This window comes from Coloeus monedula (assembly GCF_965178545.1).
Source record: "Coloeus monedula genome assembly, chromosome: 22".
Lineage (NCBI taxonomy): Eukaryota > Metazoa > Chordata > Aves > Passeriformes > Corvidae > Coloeus > Coloeus monedula.
Genome location: NC_138802.1, coordinates 6,427,112 through 6,445,034, shown reverse-complemented (window position 1 = coordinate 6,445,034; position 17,923 = coordinate 6,427,112). Strand labels below are relative to the sequence as shown.

General features: G+C 48.6%; 1 protein-coding gene across 1 annotated transcript; it reads right to left on the bottom strand.

Annotated features, from left to right (window-relative positions):
• Positions 1-642: 642 nt before the first annotated feature.
• LACTBL1 (lactamase beta like 1) lies at positions 643-16,596 on the bottom strand (the record flags this gene model as incomplete). The annotated part of the gene is made up of 7 exons (XM_082295680.1): positions 643-1,621; positions 3,453-3,558; positions 6,652-6,899; positions 8,295-8,452; positions 10,794-10,903; positions 13,190-13,334; positions 16,576-16,596. The coding sequence occupies 7 exons, from the start codon at positions 16,594-16,596 to the stop codon at positions 643-645; spliced, it is 1,767 nt and encodes a 588-aa protein (XP_082151806.1).
• Between the last annotated feature and the right edge of the window lie 1,327 nt (positions 16,597-17,923).

The window sequence follows — 17,923 nt, the reverse complement described above, 5'->3', positions numbered from 1 at the left end:
GCTCCAACATCCTTTGAAGGAACAGCACTTCTGCAGAAATCTAAGGAGTCAAGACAGAACCACATTGCTCTGCACTTTTAAAGTTTATGACCCAGGAAAGAAACAGACCCTCGCATCCCAGGAGTCCCAGGTGGAGCCTGGTGTCAGGCTGGTGTCGTTTTTCAGCACATAATGCTTTTGGCAAACCCAGGTAAAGGATCTTGTTTGTGATAGACAGGGTTCTGAAAAGCCCTGGAAAAATCCTTGGACTGATGAAGAGAAATTTTCTGGGAGCCCCAGGGAATTGTCAACCCTTTGATGATAGCAGTTTGTCACCACAGTGGTCATCAAACAGACAATATAAGAGTGGACTCTTCAGTGCTTGCTTTTTTTTATGCCCTCCAAACACATCTATCCAGCACATTCCCACCTCTTTTTCCTGCAGGCATCTCCAGGTGCCAGCTGGCCTGTTGTGCACTGCTGGGGGCCAATGACAAGTCATTAAAGTTGTCCTAGAAGCGGGAAGGATTTGTTTGGCAAAAAAGTCATTTGCCACCATCCTTCCCTTTTGAATGGCATCCACAAAGCCTCACAGGCAGGAGAGTCTGGTAAGACACAGATTTGGAGCCAGCTCCCAGGAGCGGTGGGAAGAGCAGGGAATGTTTAGCTGTAAAACACAGGCTTGCGCAGGACACGCACCACGTTGTAGGTGTTCAGCCCCGGGGCATCAAAGCCAGGGGACAAACCCTTGCGGTCGAAGGGGTAGAAGTTAAAGAGCTGCCCGTTCTGGGTCTCCAGCGAGATGGAGGCAGAGCCCAGGTGCAGAACACATGGGAACTCCTTGTCAAAAACGACTTGGAAAACACGATCTTCCAGGTGGTGGAGCTTGATTGTCCTATACTTTTCAGGGATCAGCTCTTCCACATGAGGCCCAAACTGCTGCATGACCAGCACCCCACCAATTCCAACTTTGATCTCATAGAAAGTCAGGTTGGAATAGGTGTAGTAGCCAACGTAAGGGATTGGGTTTGGAGGAGGAACCAAGCTTTTGTCGGCCTCTCTGAATGCCGTCTCCATGGCAGGGATGAGATACTCGTATGTCTGAGTCACAATGTCCCCACCCTGAGGTCTGGGCCCTGCCATCAGCACGATGAAGCTCAGGCGGAGCTTGGGGATGAGGGAGAAGGTTGCTGAATAACCATCGAGGTCCCCGTCTTTCCTGATGACATCGTATCCCAACTGCTCGTTAATCTCCCAGGGTGTGCCCGTCTTGTTAGCAAAGTATTCAACGGAGCACTTGAACAGGGGCGTCAGCATTGTCTTCACCGTGTCGGGCTCGAGCAGCCGGCGGTGGTAGGTGCCCAAGAAGACCATGGCCAGCTTGGCCAGGTCAGCAGCTGTGGAGTACATCTGGCCAGAGGGCCGGTACCAGCCCAGGTCGTAAAGCGGGGCCGGCTGCTGGCTGCCGTAGAAGCCCACGGCCATCTGGGAGCGGATGGGTGCCGTGATGTCGAAGCCGGTGTCCTCCATGCCCAGGCGGTCCAGGATGTTCTCCGAGATCCAGCGCTGGTACTGCCCGTTGGCTGCATGGTCAGCCAGCACATGGGCCATCAGGGAGAAGGCCAGGTTGCTGTAGTGGCATCTGGGAAGGAAGAGGAATATATTGGGATCAGCTGTTCATCAGTGATAAGCAAAACCAGTGGCCGGGTCTCTCTTCTTTAGGGAAAAATTCACATTTTATAGAATGACAGATGAAGGAGAGACAGAGAAAAGCTGCACATAGTTGCCAGGATTTGTTGTTAAATCAAGAAAGAGAAATGTTTTATGGGAACATCAGCAGAGCTGTTTAACCCTGATGTACAGAGAGAGCTGGAGATGGAAAAGAAAAAATCCCCTCTGTATTTGCATAACCTGACTTGCTGTTTATAATTGTTCACCATCCATTCTTTCTAAGAGCAGTGTGGAGAGTTCCAGGTGCTCGCCCTAAAGGTCTCAAAATCCCAGGTAAACCTCTTTAACCTCTTTGGGGATTTGCCTTGGGATAATCACTTAGATACCTAAGCTACCTTAAGATGGTAAAAGCACTTAAAGAGCACATAAAAGCCCACAAAGCAGCATCTAGCAATGTGGAGTCATTAAAGAAACCTGAGTGCTCCAGTCTTTAATATCCATCAAGTGATTGAAGTCTTTACACTTGAATGAAGTTTAATGGCATGAAGACATGAAGGGGCATTTTTTTAAAACACATTTTCAAAATTCATTTTATTTTCAACCCTGTTGGTTTTTTTTTAATTGTGTGAAGCCACACATCTCATTAAGGCCTTTAGATCACAAATTTGTACCACTTCAACCTTTTCCAACTCATTTGGTTGAATAAAAGCATGATGAGCACATATATTCTTACCCTAAGAATAAATACATTCTGTATGTAAAACCTTGTGTCTGAAATGGAGCTGAATTTCAACACAGAAAAATACGTTAAAACATCTGTATCAGTGAATGGGAACTTCCTTTGGGAAGAATGATCTGTTAGCTGGGAAGTATAACAAAGAACAAGGACAGAGACTGAAAACTATCAACGTATCAATTAATAAGACACTGGGAGACTATGAGGGTATGTCCCTATTTATCTTCGTGGGGATCATAAAGATACCAACAGAGATAAGTTTCAATAAAGATATAAAAATACCAGAGAAGATGATATTGAAATCTTAAAATCCTTTAAGGAATACCTGTTGTAGCCTCCTACATGATGTGGGACAGAACAAACACAAGTGACCGTGGTAGATCCTTGGCCATCCTGGGTAAATTATTTCAGACCGTAATTAATTCCCAGACAATTCTTAGAAAGTTTCTTCCCAGTTAGTCTGAATCATTTCCCTCATCTGCTGTCCACTGGATCCTGTGGGGAAGTGTCCAAGTCCAGGCTGGACAGGGCTTGGAGCAACCTTGGATAGTGGAAGGTGTCCCTATCCTTGGCAGAGGGGTGGAAAAAGATGATCTTTGATGTCCCTTCCAACCCAAATCAGTCTGGGATTCTATGATTCCATGGTATTTTTGAGTGTTTGCAACACAGGTAAAAGACTTTTAACAGGCTACAGAAATTGTAACAAGCATTCATAGACCTTTTAGATAATTTAGAGACACACAACTCACCACAGACATGATTTTAACTGAAATCTGTGATGATTTAAACTGTTTAAAGTGCCTTCCCACTTTTGAAAACCTGCATCATTTAAGGCTCATGAAATGAACTATAGCAGTTTGACTTGGCTCATCTGGGCTTAAAAAATTAAACCCAACCCTGACACCTCCAACAGCCACTTTTTTCTGCCTCTGACAGGCATGTGGGGAGATGGCTGAAGCTCCCTTTGGGAATGGCTGCCTTTTAGCCACTGGCCATGGAGGCTGGGAATGAGGCTGAGAGTGGAGAACACATCCAGACCAAAAGCTCCTAAATGAACGTATCTGACCTGGTTCCTGGGTCGGCCACCAAGACGTCGTCTTTGAGCAGTGCGAGGGCGTCCTGTGTGTTGCCCTTCCAGAGCAGGCTGGTGGATCGCAGCCTCCTGGGCAGACCTGTGACATGGGAAAGGGAGAGAAATAATGGAAATGATGGCTCTGGTGAAGAGAGAACAAAGGCAAGATTCAATGGCAGAGTGGAAGCACCAGTGGTGGACACGAGAGCTCTGGAGACACAGCAAGGGCCTGCTCCTGCCGAGCTGCAGGACACAGCATCAAGTAATGGGCTCCTGACTCTGGGTTACACAGGTCCTACCCCAACATTAACTCTGGGCTGCTGCATCTCCGTGAAAATGCCTCAATGAATGATGGAAAATATCCTGGATCTCCAAGTGTGGTTTGGAAGAGAGGGGCAGAAGGGGTGTTGGGGAATCCCTGTCTGTATTTCCACGTGACTGCATTCCCTTGACTACAAATGTGTTTAACAGTCCCTTTTAACAGGATTTTATTCTTTACACTTCACCACAGAGGGCCTAAACTTCTCTGGACAACTCCAGGCTTGGCCTAAATTATTTTTATCTTCCCCCTCATCTATATCAACATTTATTTAGGGTTTCAAGATATAGAAAAAACCAAGGTTCTTTCCACTTTTAATTATTCAGGGTTTCTAAATGTAGAAAATAATCAAGTTCTTTTCACATTTAATTCCTCACTGAACATGGATTCCCTAAAATCTTTTGGTCAGTACTTTTTAAATCACCCCAGCTCCTCTGCACAGGATCGATGGCTTGTCTAGGCCAGAACTTGGACTACTTTTGGAATGGAATCCTTGCTGCTTGCTTTGATGTGGAGGTTTGGGAGGAAATTGGGAAACGCATGTTTTTGACAGGAAAACGACTCACAGTTGTGTGCTCAGTGACCATGTCTTTATCATGGGTTCACTAAGGTTGGGAAGCCCTCCAAGATCATGGAGTCCAACCATTAACCCAGCACTGTCATGTCCACCACTAGTCCATGTCCCCAAGTGTCCACATCCCGTGCTTTTTGAACAACTCCAGGGATGGTGACTCCACCACTGCCCTGGGCAGCCTGTGCCAATACTTCACAACCCTCCCTGTGAAATTTTTTTCGTAATATCTGATCTAAACCTCTCTTGGTGCAACTTGAGGCCTTTTCCTCTTGTCCTGCGTCCTAGCAAAGCTGAATGAGGCCCCATTCTTTTGTGGCAGCAACACTTGGTTTTCTCAGCTGGCCTGAGCTTGGTGTTTGAGCTGGAGTGAGAGCACTGCTTCTGCCCCTGCTCTGGGGCTATTTGTGAAGCTGTGTGACCAGATAAGAGAAGCACTGACGTCTTCCAGTGGACAGTGGGCTCCTTCATTATGAACTTGCCCCAATGGCAGTGAAGAAAATGTTGGAGCAGTGGGAGAATTCACCAGCTCCATGACAGCAGTGCAGTTTCTCCTTGAGGTTCATTGGAAATGATAAACCAGAGCATAATATAATCCAGAGTTATTGATTTCTACCTCATGGGCTGCTAATTGTTGTGACAAGCACGTTGTTAATAATTTACAATCGCATCCCATCCTGTCATTCGTGTGGATTTGAAAATCGCAGTCTTAACAAGCTGGAGCTTCCCTCCAGCAATGGGCCTGTCGAGTGCTGAGGAGAAAAACCTTTGGAGTTACTTTTGTAATATGAAATGGAGAGACCAGATAATGAGGATCTATTACAGATCAGTTTCCACTGGAAGAATTCAGATGAAACCCACTTTACAATGTGTCATGCGGTGGCTTTGATGCTGGTGCTAAGCAGAACTTATTCCTTTTTGGGGTTTGACACACAGCAAAGGGAAAGTGGAACCGGAACGTTCCTTTGATTTGTGGTTGGGATTTTGAAACCGTGCATCTCCTTCTCCTGAATTGTTAGGGTCCGAGGGTTGGTGTGGTCCTGCTGGGGTGGTCTGGGAAATTTGGGCCACATTCTAAAATCCAAAAATACATTGGAGCATAAAAGGAGCTGAGCAGGGGCACAAATCCAGCACAGTGATGGAAGCAATGGAAGGGCTGCACAGTACCAGGAATTATGCCATGACCAGGTACCCTTTTGACTTATGCTCCTTACAACATTTCTGAGGTGCACTTCACACCTCCCTGGGTGACAGGAGCAGTTAGAGCAGCTTCAGGTGCTCATGTGTCAGAGGGGACCAGGCACAGCTGGTTCCCCTGAAGACAATGTCAGGCTGGATAGAGCCACACCTTGTCTGCAGGGAGAGCATCTGGGCAGGGATGTGGCCGCTGGCCACTTTGGGGTGTTTATCTGCTTCTTTCCAGGTTTCAGTATCATTCAGTTTTGGGGAGCCCTCATTTTCATATTTACTTGCTTCAGCTGATGCTGTACCCCATCCTGAGGTCCTGCAAGTTGCAGACATGCTATTTTGATTTTAGGTCCTAATTTTAGGGCATTTATTCCCATCTGGAATAATGCAAGGGTTACAGAGATTAACCAAAATACCACGTGTGATATCAGCACACTCTTTTTGCCCATTACATTTTATAATTCCTCAGTCAAGTATTAGCAGCTTTGTTTCTGAGAAAGGTTAAAGTTCTTAGTCCTGCGAGCTCCTTCTCCCTTAACATATGAATTCCTCAATTCTGAAGGTAGCAGCAGATTAACACTCCTCTGACAGCAAGTGCCAAGCTATTAATAGCCCAGGAATCCCGGATCAGGAACCACACTGACAGCTAAATTTAGCTCAGCAATCAAGGTCTTTCTATTCAAAGCAAAGAGATTTGACCCTCAACTCTACATCTCAGAAAAATGAGAGCACTCGGGACTGGAGTACAAAACAGTGTTGTGCAATTGGAGCCTGATTTCATGGTACCGAGGAGAAAGGAGTCTGTGTTCACCTGAAAGGAATCTGTGTTCACCTGAAAGGAATCTGTGGTCACCTTGCAGGGGAATAAAACCTCCTCATCTCAGCCCCTGTCCTGGCAGGTGTCCTGGACAAGTGTTCCCTTTGAGCACTCCATGAAGTTGCTGACACCCTGCTTCCAAGGGCCCTGCCTGATCCCTGTGAAGTGCACGGTGCGGGGTCCAGACTGGGAAGCAGCGTCCCAGCAGCCTTGTTTTATTCCTGGAATATGGTCTGCTCTCTCTGTGGGGTCTTTCCAGGGGCACAGAGGCCCAGGGACACGCAGGGAGCTGCCTCACCTGAGAGCTGACTGGCCATTCTGCGCAGGGTGACCGGGGATGGCTTCAGTGGCATCGAGCCTTTTTCCAAAAAAACCAGCCCGTCTGCTGTGTATCTCTGCTCTGAGTCCTTGAGCCTTCCCAGAGGGTTCTTAATAACAAAGTTCTGGGCATAACGCTCCAATGGGTCATCAAGGGACGTGACTTTTCCTTCCTCCCACATCTTGTACAACATAATGGTGGGGAAGATCTTGGAGACGCTGGCAATTCTGTTGGGGAAGAAACATTTGGAGAAATTTAGCATTAAGAAGCCCATGAATCAAGGGGAAAGAAGGTCAGCACATGAGATCACCGTGGTTTTATGTGCGACACCTTTGCTTGTTCCAGAGGGAATGCCTAAAATACAGGTAGGAAGTTTGAATTAATATCCTTAAATCTGGATGTTTATAGACTGCAGCATAACCTCTGTCTGTCCCCAGCAGTGCAGTGGGCTGCAGATCTCTTTCTATTCACTTGGCATTCATAAAATGGCGTAAATTGTAAATTACTGCTTAGTAAATACCATCAAATCTCTCAAGTAGTTTATTGGAATTTTAAAGGTTAAAATCACAGAATCATTTAGGTTGGAAAAGACCTTTAAGATCATCGAGTTGGACCATTTACCCAGCACTGCCAGGCCCACACCAGACTGTCCCTAAATGCCAGATAGCCACAGTTTTTGGGTCTATCCAAGCCGTCCCTGTGGCGCAATCGGTCAGCGCGTTCGGCTGTTAACCGAAAGGTTGGTGGTTCGAGCCCACCCAGGGACGTTGGACCTGACTCCTGGCCCATGGCAGGGGGTTGGAACCAGACCTTGAATGTCCCTTCCAACCCAAATCATTCAATGATTCTGGAAGGAAAATAGCAGGAGGTCATTTTACCATTATACAGATGGGGAAGAACAGATAATTACAGCTGGTGAAACTTTCCAAAATTGTTCATTATGAGGACACAATTTTATAGTCAGAGTGCAGCCCGTGTTTCTTAGATAACACAGTTCACTGAAAATTGGTCTTTAGAGGAAGGAAGCATTTCCTTCATCTCTTTTTTTTTTGGTTTTTACCTCACATTAAGAGCTTGATTCTGTCTTAACCTAAAATATAACGGCCAATATGACTTTGACTTCACTGGGACAATGAATAAGCTTGTGGGTCTACTTTATGTGTTCAGTAGATATTCACCCCAAACATCAGTTCTTCCTAAACTGACATTTATTATTATTTTTGTAAATCTGGTGGCACTGTCTCCTCTCTGTTCTCCAAATCTGTGCCATCTCTTGGTCTTCAGGTTTGTGCCCTGGATGTGAAGCCATTCCTGTGTAAGGAGCAGTATGTTTCAGGTTCTTTAGGGTCATTGCCATTCCAATTAAAAATATTGTCAGAATTAAAAATATTGTCAGAATTAAATGAAAAAATACATAAATAAATCCAAAGTCCCTCAGTAAGCCACCAGCATGTAATAATCTGGGAACTTGCTGTAGCATTGTCTCACAAAGTTCCAGCAAAAGCCAGCAGAGGTTCCTGCATGGACCAGCAGTTTGTGACGACATCTCTGTTCCCAGATATCAGCTCTCCATAGGGGTATCCACCCTTTCCTGGCTCTCACACCCGTGCCAGGTGTCTCACCTGTAGATGGTGTATTCGTTGGGCAGCCCTGAGGTGGGGTCGGAGCTGTTCTTCTTCCCGAAGTTGCCCGTCCAGAGCACGGTGTCGTTGTAGATGACGATGGCCGACATGGCTGGCAGGCCGGAGTTGTGCATCTTCTGCCGCAGCATCAGATCCACCTGGGGAAGGAAGGGAGATCATGAGCATCTAAAAGAAGAGTCTTATAATGCTTCCAGTCTGTACCAGGCAGTAGAAGGCCCAGACCATCAGCCCTTGTTACACCCAAGCACTCGAGAGGGATCCTATGAGTGGTGTTTTGGCGAAAAGAAGTAAATGTTTATCTGTTTCTTAGAACTGCTTCTGTTGAGTTATCCTGTGTCCTTTTTCAGTCTACATGTCCACTGTGTGCTCATGCTTGTAATATTTATGATTAAAATCAAACACCAACACGTAATAATTGTAATTTCTTCTTTTTTAATTTGTATTCTGCATATCTGTTCTTTGCACTGGTATTTTAGGGCCAAAGATGTATGAGAGAAAGACTTTTCAGATATCCCACGACACTCCTCATGCCATGAAACACCCTGGAGCTTGGGCTCCTGTTTAAACCACAACCTGAGGAACAGCTCTGAGCAACTGAAGGGCTGTGATTGCTCCTGGCTCCCTGCTGTGCCAGGGCTGTGCAGAACCCCTCATCCAGCTGTGCCCCACCCACCTCTGCAAGCAGAATGAATCGATTTTGCCCTTTTGGGACTTTTTCAAAGCTCTGTTCCCATCTTGCACATATCATTTGCATTTTCAGGCACCCGTTTTGTTTTGCACACCATGGTTAAGACATAGGAAATGCCCTTCCAGACCCAGCACTCGAGACAAGAAAAGCCAAACTGAGCCTTGTCCTTGGAATCTCTTCACTGGATGGCCAGGGGAAGGGCACTGAGAGCCACAAGTGGAAACATCCAGCTTGTCCAGCCCTTCTGTTGGGGTCCTTTGCCCTCCCTCGCCATGGACCAGTGGCCCATCTGGTACATCTGTAGATGTGTACATCTGGTGCACCAGCACCTCCTGAGAAGGGTCTGGGCTCACAGAGACCATGGAAAAGGACTTTGGACAAGAGCCTGGAGTGGCAGGACAAGAGGGAATGGCTTCCCGCTGCCAGAGAGCAGGATTAGATGGGATATTGGAAAGAAATTCTCCCCTGTGAGGGTGGGGAGGCCCTGGCACAGGGTGCCCAGAGCAGCTGTGGCTGCCCCTGGATCCCTGGCAGTGTCCAAGGCCAGGTTGAACAGGGCTTGGAGCAATCTGGGCTAGTGGAAGGTGTCCCTGCCATGGCAGGGGTGGGACTGGATGAGATTTAACATTCTTTTCCAACCCATGTGGCTCTAGGATTCATTCCAACAATCATGATCCTCCTTTTCTCAGAGAGAGTCTGACCTTTAGACCTGCCTGGACCTGCAGGAAGTTGACAGAAATAAGAGATGCTCTTCTTGAACAGATGTTCCCTGTTCCAGGGACAGGCAGAAACTTTGTAAAAGTGGATGTGAAGTGATGGGAATTGAAATTCAGTGTGGATAAAGCCATGTGTGTGCAGGGAAACTGCCCAAAGCTGGGCCTGAGCTCTCAGGAAGAAGACCCCAGGGCTGAGGTGGATGTTCCTATGGAAACATTTGCTCAGTGCCTTAAGGCAGAAAAAAAGGCAAATAAAATAGGAGGGATTATTAGAGAAGTAACATAAAATATATTTTTTTCACTGTATGAATCCCTGATGCATTTGCATGTTGAATATTGTTCAAAGTGCTGATTGCCTTCTACTTGTGAGAAGGAGACAAGTGAGAGAGAGAGCAGGTGATAGGGGCCTAAAAATTGGGAATGTCCTGTCAGAGAATGACTGTCCTTATGGTCCAGACAGTCAGGGCAACACTGCAGTATTTCCTTAGAGCACATGGAGCCTGCCAGAAGTTCAGGCAGTGCTAAAATGTCAGATCCACCTCATACTGAGGATATACTGACAGTGAATTGCACCCTCTTTCATCCAACTGCCGGTCTTCTTCCCCTTCCCCTTCCCTCCCTTCTCAGGAGCTACGTACAAGCATCTTTTTAATTTTTAAACTGAGGCTTGGGGGAAAACCAGCAAAGCAAGAAAATAAGGAATTGGCACTGGCTGATGAATTGGAACCAGGGACAACCTGAGCCAGGTACTCTCCAGGACATGAAGGCTGCCACATAATGCACCAGGTGCTAAGAGCCACCATTTCGTGCTGGTGGAAACTCTCCAGGCCTTCTGATGGACAAGTGATGATGTTTGTCCATCCCAGCTCACCCTCTGGGCAAGAGAGCTGCTCACTGACCTGTTCACTGAAGGAGTTTTACACATCCATTTCTAGGTTCACGCGTTCTCCCCCTCCTCAATTCCCCACCTCCTTCCCCAGGGATGCTCAGCGGCAAAATCCACCATCTCCCCTGTACCCCTGGAGAAAAGCAGCCAAGAGCTGTGTGTCCCTCTGGTCCCTCCTCCCCACAGACCTTCTCCAATGCTTCCTTCAGGATGGGGAGGGGGTGGTCCAGTGGGACTGGCTCAGGATAGCGGGGACACATCTGCACAGCTTCTGACCTCACCTCCATCACAGACGGACCTGGAAAACAGTTTAGGCTGACAGGACTGACAACAGACACGTGGACAAGCTTTAACCTCGCCCAGCAGCCACCACAAACTTTCTTGCTTGCGTTGGCCTAAGGGATGTTTCTGCACAGGGGAGGGACAACCCTGAATTATTTCTGTCTCGTGTGAAACAGCGGCACTGTGCCCTGCTATTGCTTATTCCAATGTGGGATGGACACGGGATGGACACGGGATGGACTTCAACTAACTCTGCTGATGTCTTTTCCTGGTTGCAAAATCAAGAGTCAAACACGGTTAGAAGGGAAAAAGGGATTTTATCTTGGTATTTATTTTAAGGATCCTTAGGTGCACACATCCAGGTCATATGCACTGAGATGCACCCCGCAATGCCCACCCCCAAAAGATCTGGTATAATATTATAGGTGCTACTAATTAGCACATCTATCAAAGATTCCCCAATGAGACGCTCGAGTGAGCCCCCCTCCCCAAGGAGCCTTCCCCTGGATGGTTCTATCTTAGTTCACAGAACGTGTTCTGGAGAGGACCTTGGGGTCTGGGGCACACTGATCCCTAACTATGAAGCTTCTAAAATGCTGAGTCTCCCAGCTGAACAAACAAGTCTGAGAATGTAGGCGAAAAGCACTGAGAATACAGAAGTTGTAGAAAGGTATAACAGGGGTATAAAAGAAAAGGCAAAAAATCATCATGGCATCACTGCAACCTGGGAGAGTAAAGAACTGGGGCTGCAGAAGACTCTGGGGTGCCTGGCAGTGGGTTTAGCTCCCCTGGAAGGGCCTGCCCATGTCTAGAGGAAAGTCTGAGCTGGAGTTCAGGAGAACAGTGAGCAAGAGTCATCCCTTGTGTATCATCACCTCAGAAGTGGGGGCAGGAGTGACCTGTGAGTGCCACCTGAAATCCAGCACCAACAACACTTGGTAGGCCCCACACCTACTCTATTAGTTGCCTCCTGAATCAGCTGCATCCTGCATATCCCACAGACAGCTTCAATTTTTGTGGCCAGAAAAGATGTTTAAACTCAGGGAGAGATGGGAACTCCCTTACTTGGAGGCACTATTTTCCCAGCTGATCCCAAGGTGTTCATACATACAGCTACCCTGTACAGCTGGGAACAAAATGCCATCTTCTTGCTTACCAGGGGAACATGAAGCATCAGGCATGAGGAGAGAAATGGCACTAGGAAGTCATGGAGGTGGACAGAGCCTACAGGCAGCCTGGTACTCTGTGATAAAAACATGTGGTTTGAAACCTTTTCAGATCTTGGTCTCTGAAATACCTCTGGCACCTTCATCGTAGATTTTATGCCGCCTTTCAGCTACTTAAAGCTCTGATGCATTGACACCGTGGATATTTAATCCTTGCGCATTCAGTGCCTTGAGTGGATTGGTTGAGTTTCCTATAATCAACAGAGGAGGCCACGGAGCTGCTCCAAGGGCGGGAGCCCCTCTTGGAGCCAGGCTGGGAGAGCTGGGGGTGCTCACCTGCACAGGAGAAGGCTCCAGGGAGAGCTCAGAGCCCCTTGCAGGGCCTAAAGGGGCTCCAGGAGAGCTGCAGAGGGACTGGGGACAAGGCATGGAGGGACAGGACACAGGGAATGGCTTCCCAGTGCCAGAGGGCAGGGCTGGATGGGATTTTGGGAAGGAATTGCTCCCTGGGAGGGTGGGCAGGCCCTGGCACAGGGTGCCCAGAGCAGCTGTGGCTGCCCCTGGATCCCTGGCAGTGCCCAAGGCCAGGCTGGACACTGGGGCTTGGAGCAGCCTGGGATAGTGGAAGGTGTCCCTGCCCGTGGCAGGGGTGGAATGAGATGGGCTTTAAGGCCCCTCCAGCACAAACCATTCTGTGATTCTGTGGTTCCATGAATTCTAATGTGAATTGGCTTAAGCCAATGCAAAGATTTGGGGAATAGGAAAGGGAGCAAACCCTGAAGCTGAAGCACATGGTAAGGTATGAAACAAAGCCAGTTCTGAACTGGAGTAACTTTTACAACAGAAAAAAACCAAGATAAAGAATCTAAAATAAAATGCTGCCTTAGCAGTTAACCACGGCTCGGCCAGGATTGATGGAGCTTCTCTGGACACCAGCAGAGTGACATGGTACCTCCATCAACCCAGCCTTCACCTCCTCTGTGGCCTTGAACCAGAAAGGAGGACAAAACTTTATTGCTCTCTGGGCAAATCTGTGTTTGGGGAAGTGCTCTTTGGGGAGAAACGGGAAGAAAGCTTTTCTTAGTCTTCCAAATCCCTGTGCCACACCATGACCAAGGTTAAAACCTACTACTCACTGGGCTCCACCTTGGGGAGGCTGTACTGCCACAGGAAGCAGCCGGTCATGGCCACAGACAGCAGGAAGAGGAAGACGACCAAGACGTGGATCCACTTCACCTCCATGGCAGCGAGTTTGAGGAAGCTCTGGCTGCTGGGTGCCTGCTGGGAATGGAAAAGAAATGGGCTCTGAGAGAGAAAACACCTGTGTGTGTCAGCTGTGAGAGAGGCCCCTGTGCTGGAGAATAAAGCTGCTGCAGGGACAGGACTCACCTGCTCTGGTGGAAGTGTCCCTGCCCATGGCAGGGGTGGAATGGGATGGGCTTTAAGGTCTCTTCGACCCAAACTATTCTGGGATTCTGGGATAATTTCAGTACCATTGCTGCACCAGGGCAGGGCAGACCAGCCCATGTTGGGGTAACTGGAACCAGAAATGCCTTCCTGGCTTTCAATGAGCTCTGTGAGCCATAACTCTCCTCTCCTTGGTGTTTCTTGTGGAACATCAACCTCTCCTTTTGCCTTCTCCCCTCCCTGCAGGTGAAGCTCATCATCCCAGCCTGGCAGGAGTCTCAGTTACAGCTCTCACTTCCTCCCTTCTCAACCACCATGACTTATTCCTGGATATCTTTCCAGCCCCTTTTTCCAGAGTCCAGCATCTGTTCATGGCAGCCACCAGCCAGACCATCTGAGCAGATCCAGCTTTTCTAGATGAATGATGGAATTATTCACTCTGTGCTGCCCTTACCCTTCTCTGTTGTGCCTGCAAATCCCATTCTATCACGTACCATCTGTAAGCTTGGCATTTACAGATGCCATGTTTTGGGAAACTGGCTGATATTTGAGTGTGTGCAGCTCTCACAACACTGGAGACCATCCAGGTTGGTGAGAGAACCAGATCAATGTTGAAGAAAAACAAGGAACAGATGACAAATGAGGAGGTGCCTGAGCCTGAGCTGTGCTCCTTCACTGCCTGCAGGAGGTCAGGAGGGTGCTTTTGAAAGTTTGGCAATTAATGTTATAAAACATATGGCCTGCCATTTGCATCCAATATGCTCCACATTCCTAAGCTGTTTCAGGTTGTCTGGACTCACTTGTAGGATAGACAGATTGAAATATTCCCTTTAGATTTCCACACAGCCCTTTCCCCCCCTGCTTTTGAGATATGGGATAGTTCATGCAAAAGCTTCTGCAAATCAACTGAGCCTTGTCACTCACAGCCAGGGAATCTGCAGAGCCTCTCCCAGACTCGCACATGACTCTGTGGATCCAGCTGGGTTTCCCAGCCTTCACTGGAACTCTGGGTTGCAGTTCCACTTTCTGCATAATAGCAGAAATATATCACAATTTTTCCTGAAGCCCTTCAGCCTGGTTGGGCATTCCTACAGGAATTTCTGAAAGCAGCTTATATCAGGTTCTTCCATAACAATTAAAATTCAAGGATGGCTTTAGACTGGGCAGGTGCCTGCAGATCCACTCGCAGCTGAGCCTGCCCGAGCACTCCAGGTCCATATTCCTGCCTGTGATGTGTTTCTAAATAGGGGAATGCCATCCTGACAGCAATCCCATTTTTGTTTGGCTATACCAACCTCCCGCAGGGCCTTAGCAGGCAGGAGATCCCATCACTCAAAGAGAAGCCTGTGCCGAGATCTCTTTAATCCCCTTATGCTGGCAGGGCTCGGTGTGTGCTCAAGGATGTCACCTGCGGCTGTTTTCCTGCAGCGAGGAGTGGGACAGGGCCCTCTGCCCTGGAGTGGTCATGGCATGACTTTCTTGGATCTAGTCCCATCTTAACAACATTGACTCCTCCACCAATTTTCAGTTCCTCTGACCCTCCTTCTGCCTCTTTCCTTGCTTCACTGAGAAGCCCTGATTTGCGAGTCCTGAAGAACAAGGTGAGAGGACAAGTATTTTCTGGTGTATTCCTCATCTCATGGACTCCACACTCCCTGGGCCACTAACTGAGCACACAAAGATACGAACTTTGAGCTCATCTTTTAGTCCAAACTCATCCTTCAGTCCAAACTCGCCTTTATTTCTTGTGAATCATGAGTGCTCTGAATGGCTCTTTTTCGTTCTCTGCCCTGTGATGCAGTGGGAATGCAAAGAAACCCTGGCAATACTATGGACTAGAGACATGGATCTCTCCTTTATTGATGGGACACCAGACACCCAAAAGTATGAGAAATATTCATCCACCTGAGGAGATGCTCTACCCTCCAAACTACCTTCCAGGGAAATACCGCTTTCCCCCTGTACTGGGGAGGCTGTCAGGCAAGCAGATGGATAGATCCCTATAAACACACAATTCCCACTCCAGGACCTGCCTGGTCTCACCTTCCTCTGGTTTCCCCTTCACTCTGTGTCTCTGTGACCATCACTGCTCACAGCACACACAGCAAGGCAGGGGGAGGGGGATGCTGAGCACTTAAACACATGCAAATGAATGCAAACACATGCAGGAATGAGTGCACACAGCTTCCCATGGGGAGAGCTTACCAGTAGGATACATTTTTTTCCCCCTGAGCTTTGCAAAATTAGGATGGGGAGAGAAACTGGGGATTCCCCGTGGACCACCCAGGTCACTGTCCTGCCCCACCAGGGTCGCTTGGTCAAGGCGCAGCTCAGCACGGATTAGGGAGAGCCAGAAAGACCCCCAGCCCCTCACGTACCATCTCCAGGAGCTGCCTCAGTCCCAAAGGCTGTTGTCCCTCCTCCAGGCGTGTGGGCACCTCAACAGCCCCATCCTGGCCGGCCTCAGCCCTGGGCAGGGGGGAGCAGGAGCTCTCGGCATCTTCCAAAGGCAGCTCCGTGTCACGGGCAGGTGCTGCTCTGTCACCGGCTGGAGCGGCCGGGTTTATCTCCCCAAAAGTCCTTCTCCAGCTTTATCTCCCCAGGAGTCCTGCTCTGGGTTTCCCCATCCATTTGGCCCATCCAGGCCTTCCACAGAGTGCTGCTGATCTCCCCCAGGAAAGGAGCTTAGAGTGACAGGGACAGGATGGCATTTGCACAGGAAAGTGCCTGAGAGATTGGATGTTAATTCTTCCTAAAGCTTCTGTGCCATGTGTGTGAATCACAGCTGAAACCAGGAGGGCTTCACCATCTATTTATAGCAGCTTCATCTCCTCCTGACATCTGAACAGGAGGCGATTAAGCAGGAGAGGGCCAGTCCCTGAGTGCCTCCAGCCAGCCCCGGGAGCTGCTCGAGGGGAGGGGATGTGGGGAGATAAGCTGGGAGCTCAGGCACTCTCTGGGCTTAATCCTGAACAGCCTCCTGGAGTTCCCTCCCAGTGACAGACAAGGGAGTCATTCCCAGCTCCCAGGCTCACAGGACAGAGGTAGAGCTGGGATTTCTTCCCCCTTATCTGCCGCGCACTCTGAAGTGGGAGGTGAAGGAGGGGATCCTTACCCGCAGCTGTAACCCCTCCATGGCTGCTCAGGTGGCTCTTCTCATCCCCTGAGCTGCTGGTCCCCACAAATAAAGGGCTCATGAACCCCTGTGATGAAGAGGAACAAGCAGTTGGTGCAGGAAAAAAGCAGAGTCGGAGCAAGGAGGTAACAAAAGCCTGAGTAACGAAGCCCAGCTCAGGTAAGCAGAGCAGCAGGGAGAGACTGGCTTTGGATAGGGAGATGGGGGTTGGAATGAGGTGATCTTTAAGGTCCTTTCCAACCCAAACTATTCCATGAGATAAAGCACAGTAATCACACAAGGTAGGTCCTCAGCAACACCTTCCCTCTCTCTGCCTCTGGTCTGGCAGCATCTTGGGTTCACCCCCAAGCTCTGGGACTTCCCATTTCCCTTGACCATCCTCACCTCATCTCCAAACACAAGAAATTGGAGCTTTGAGACCTTCAGGGCTGGCACATTTTCACTGTGGCTCCTCCAAAGGGTCCTTCCAGCCCCCTGCAAGCCTCCTTTGCCTTGTTCCCTCTACACAGCCAACAACACCCCCTTAGCCTTGGGAATCACAGCCACAGCCAAGGGACTGCGTGGCAGGATTGGAAGTGCCAAGATAATGCCACCACCACCATCTTTCCCAGAAAATCTCCCATAAAATCTCCCTCATCCCTCTACCTGGCAGAGGCGATTCAATCCCCAACCCCCCAAAAAGAGCTCTTACCAGCCTTGCTGCTACCTCCGGCTTCCAGCTGAGGAATTTGGGGCTGTCCTGCAGCTGCAGATGTTAAGAGCTCCTGAAGCACTAATCCAGCTGCCAGCCTCTCTGAGCATGGATTAATGGGTCAGGCCTCACTCCTCCACAAGCAGCACAGCATCTGTCCAGGGATGCAGCCAGAGGGAGGATTGCTGGTGATTTCCTGGCTCCAGCAGTACTGCAGAGTGGAAAATGGGGAGCTGGGGTGTGAGTATCCGTAACATGCTGTGAGCTGGACATGCTGATAATGAACGGATGTAATATAATATAATATAATATAATATAATATAATATAATATAATATATAAAGTACATCCTGAATGCTCTCCCAAAGAGGAGGCCATGGTTATGCACCCAGTCACGTTCCAGATCCAGGGGGGGTTATGCAATTCAGGGGACCGGCCATCCTATTCCTTCTTCAGATCTTCACAGGTAGTGAGGCCATGATGATGTTTTGCCTTTTCTTTTATACCTTTCTATAAGTTCTGTATTCTCAGTGCTTTTTGCCTACATTCTTGGACTTGTTTGTTCAGCTGGGAGACGAAACATTTTAGAAGCTTCGTAGTTAGAGATCAGTGTGCCCCAGACCCCAAGGTCCTCTCC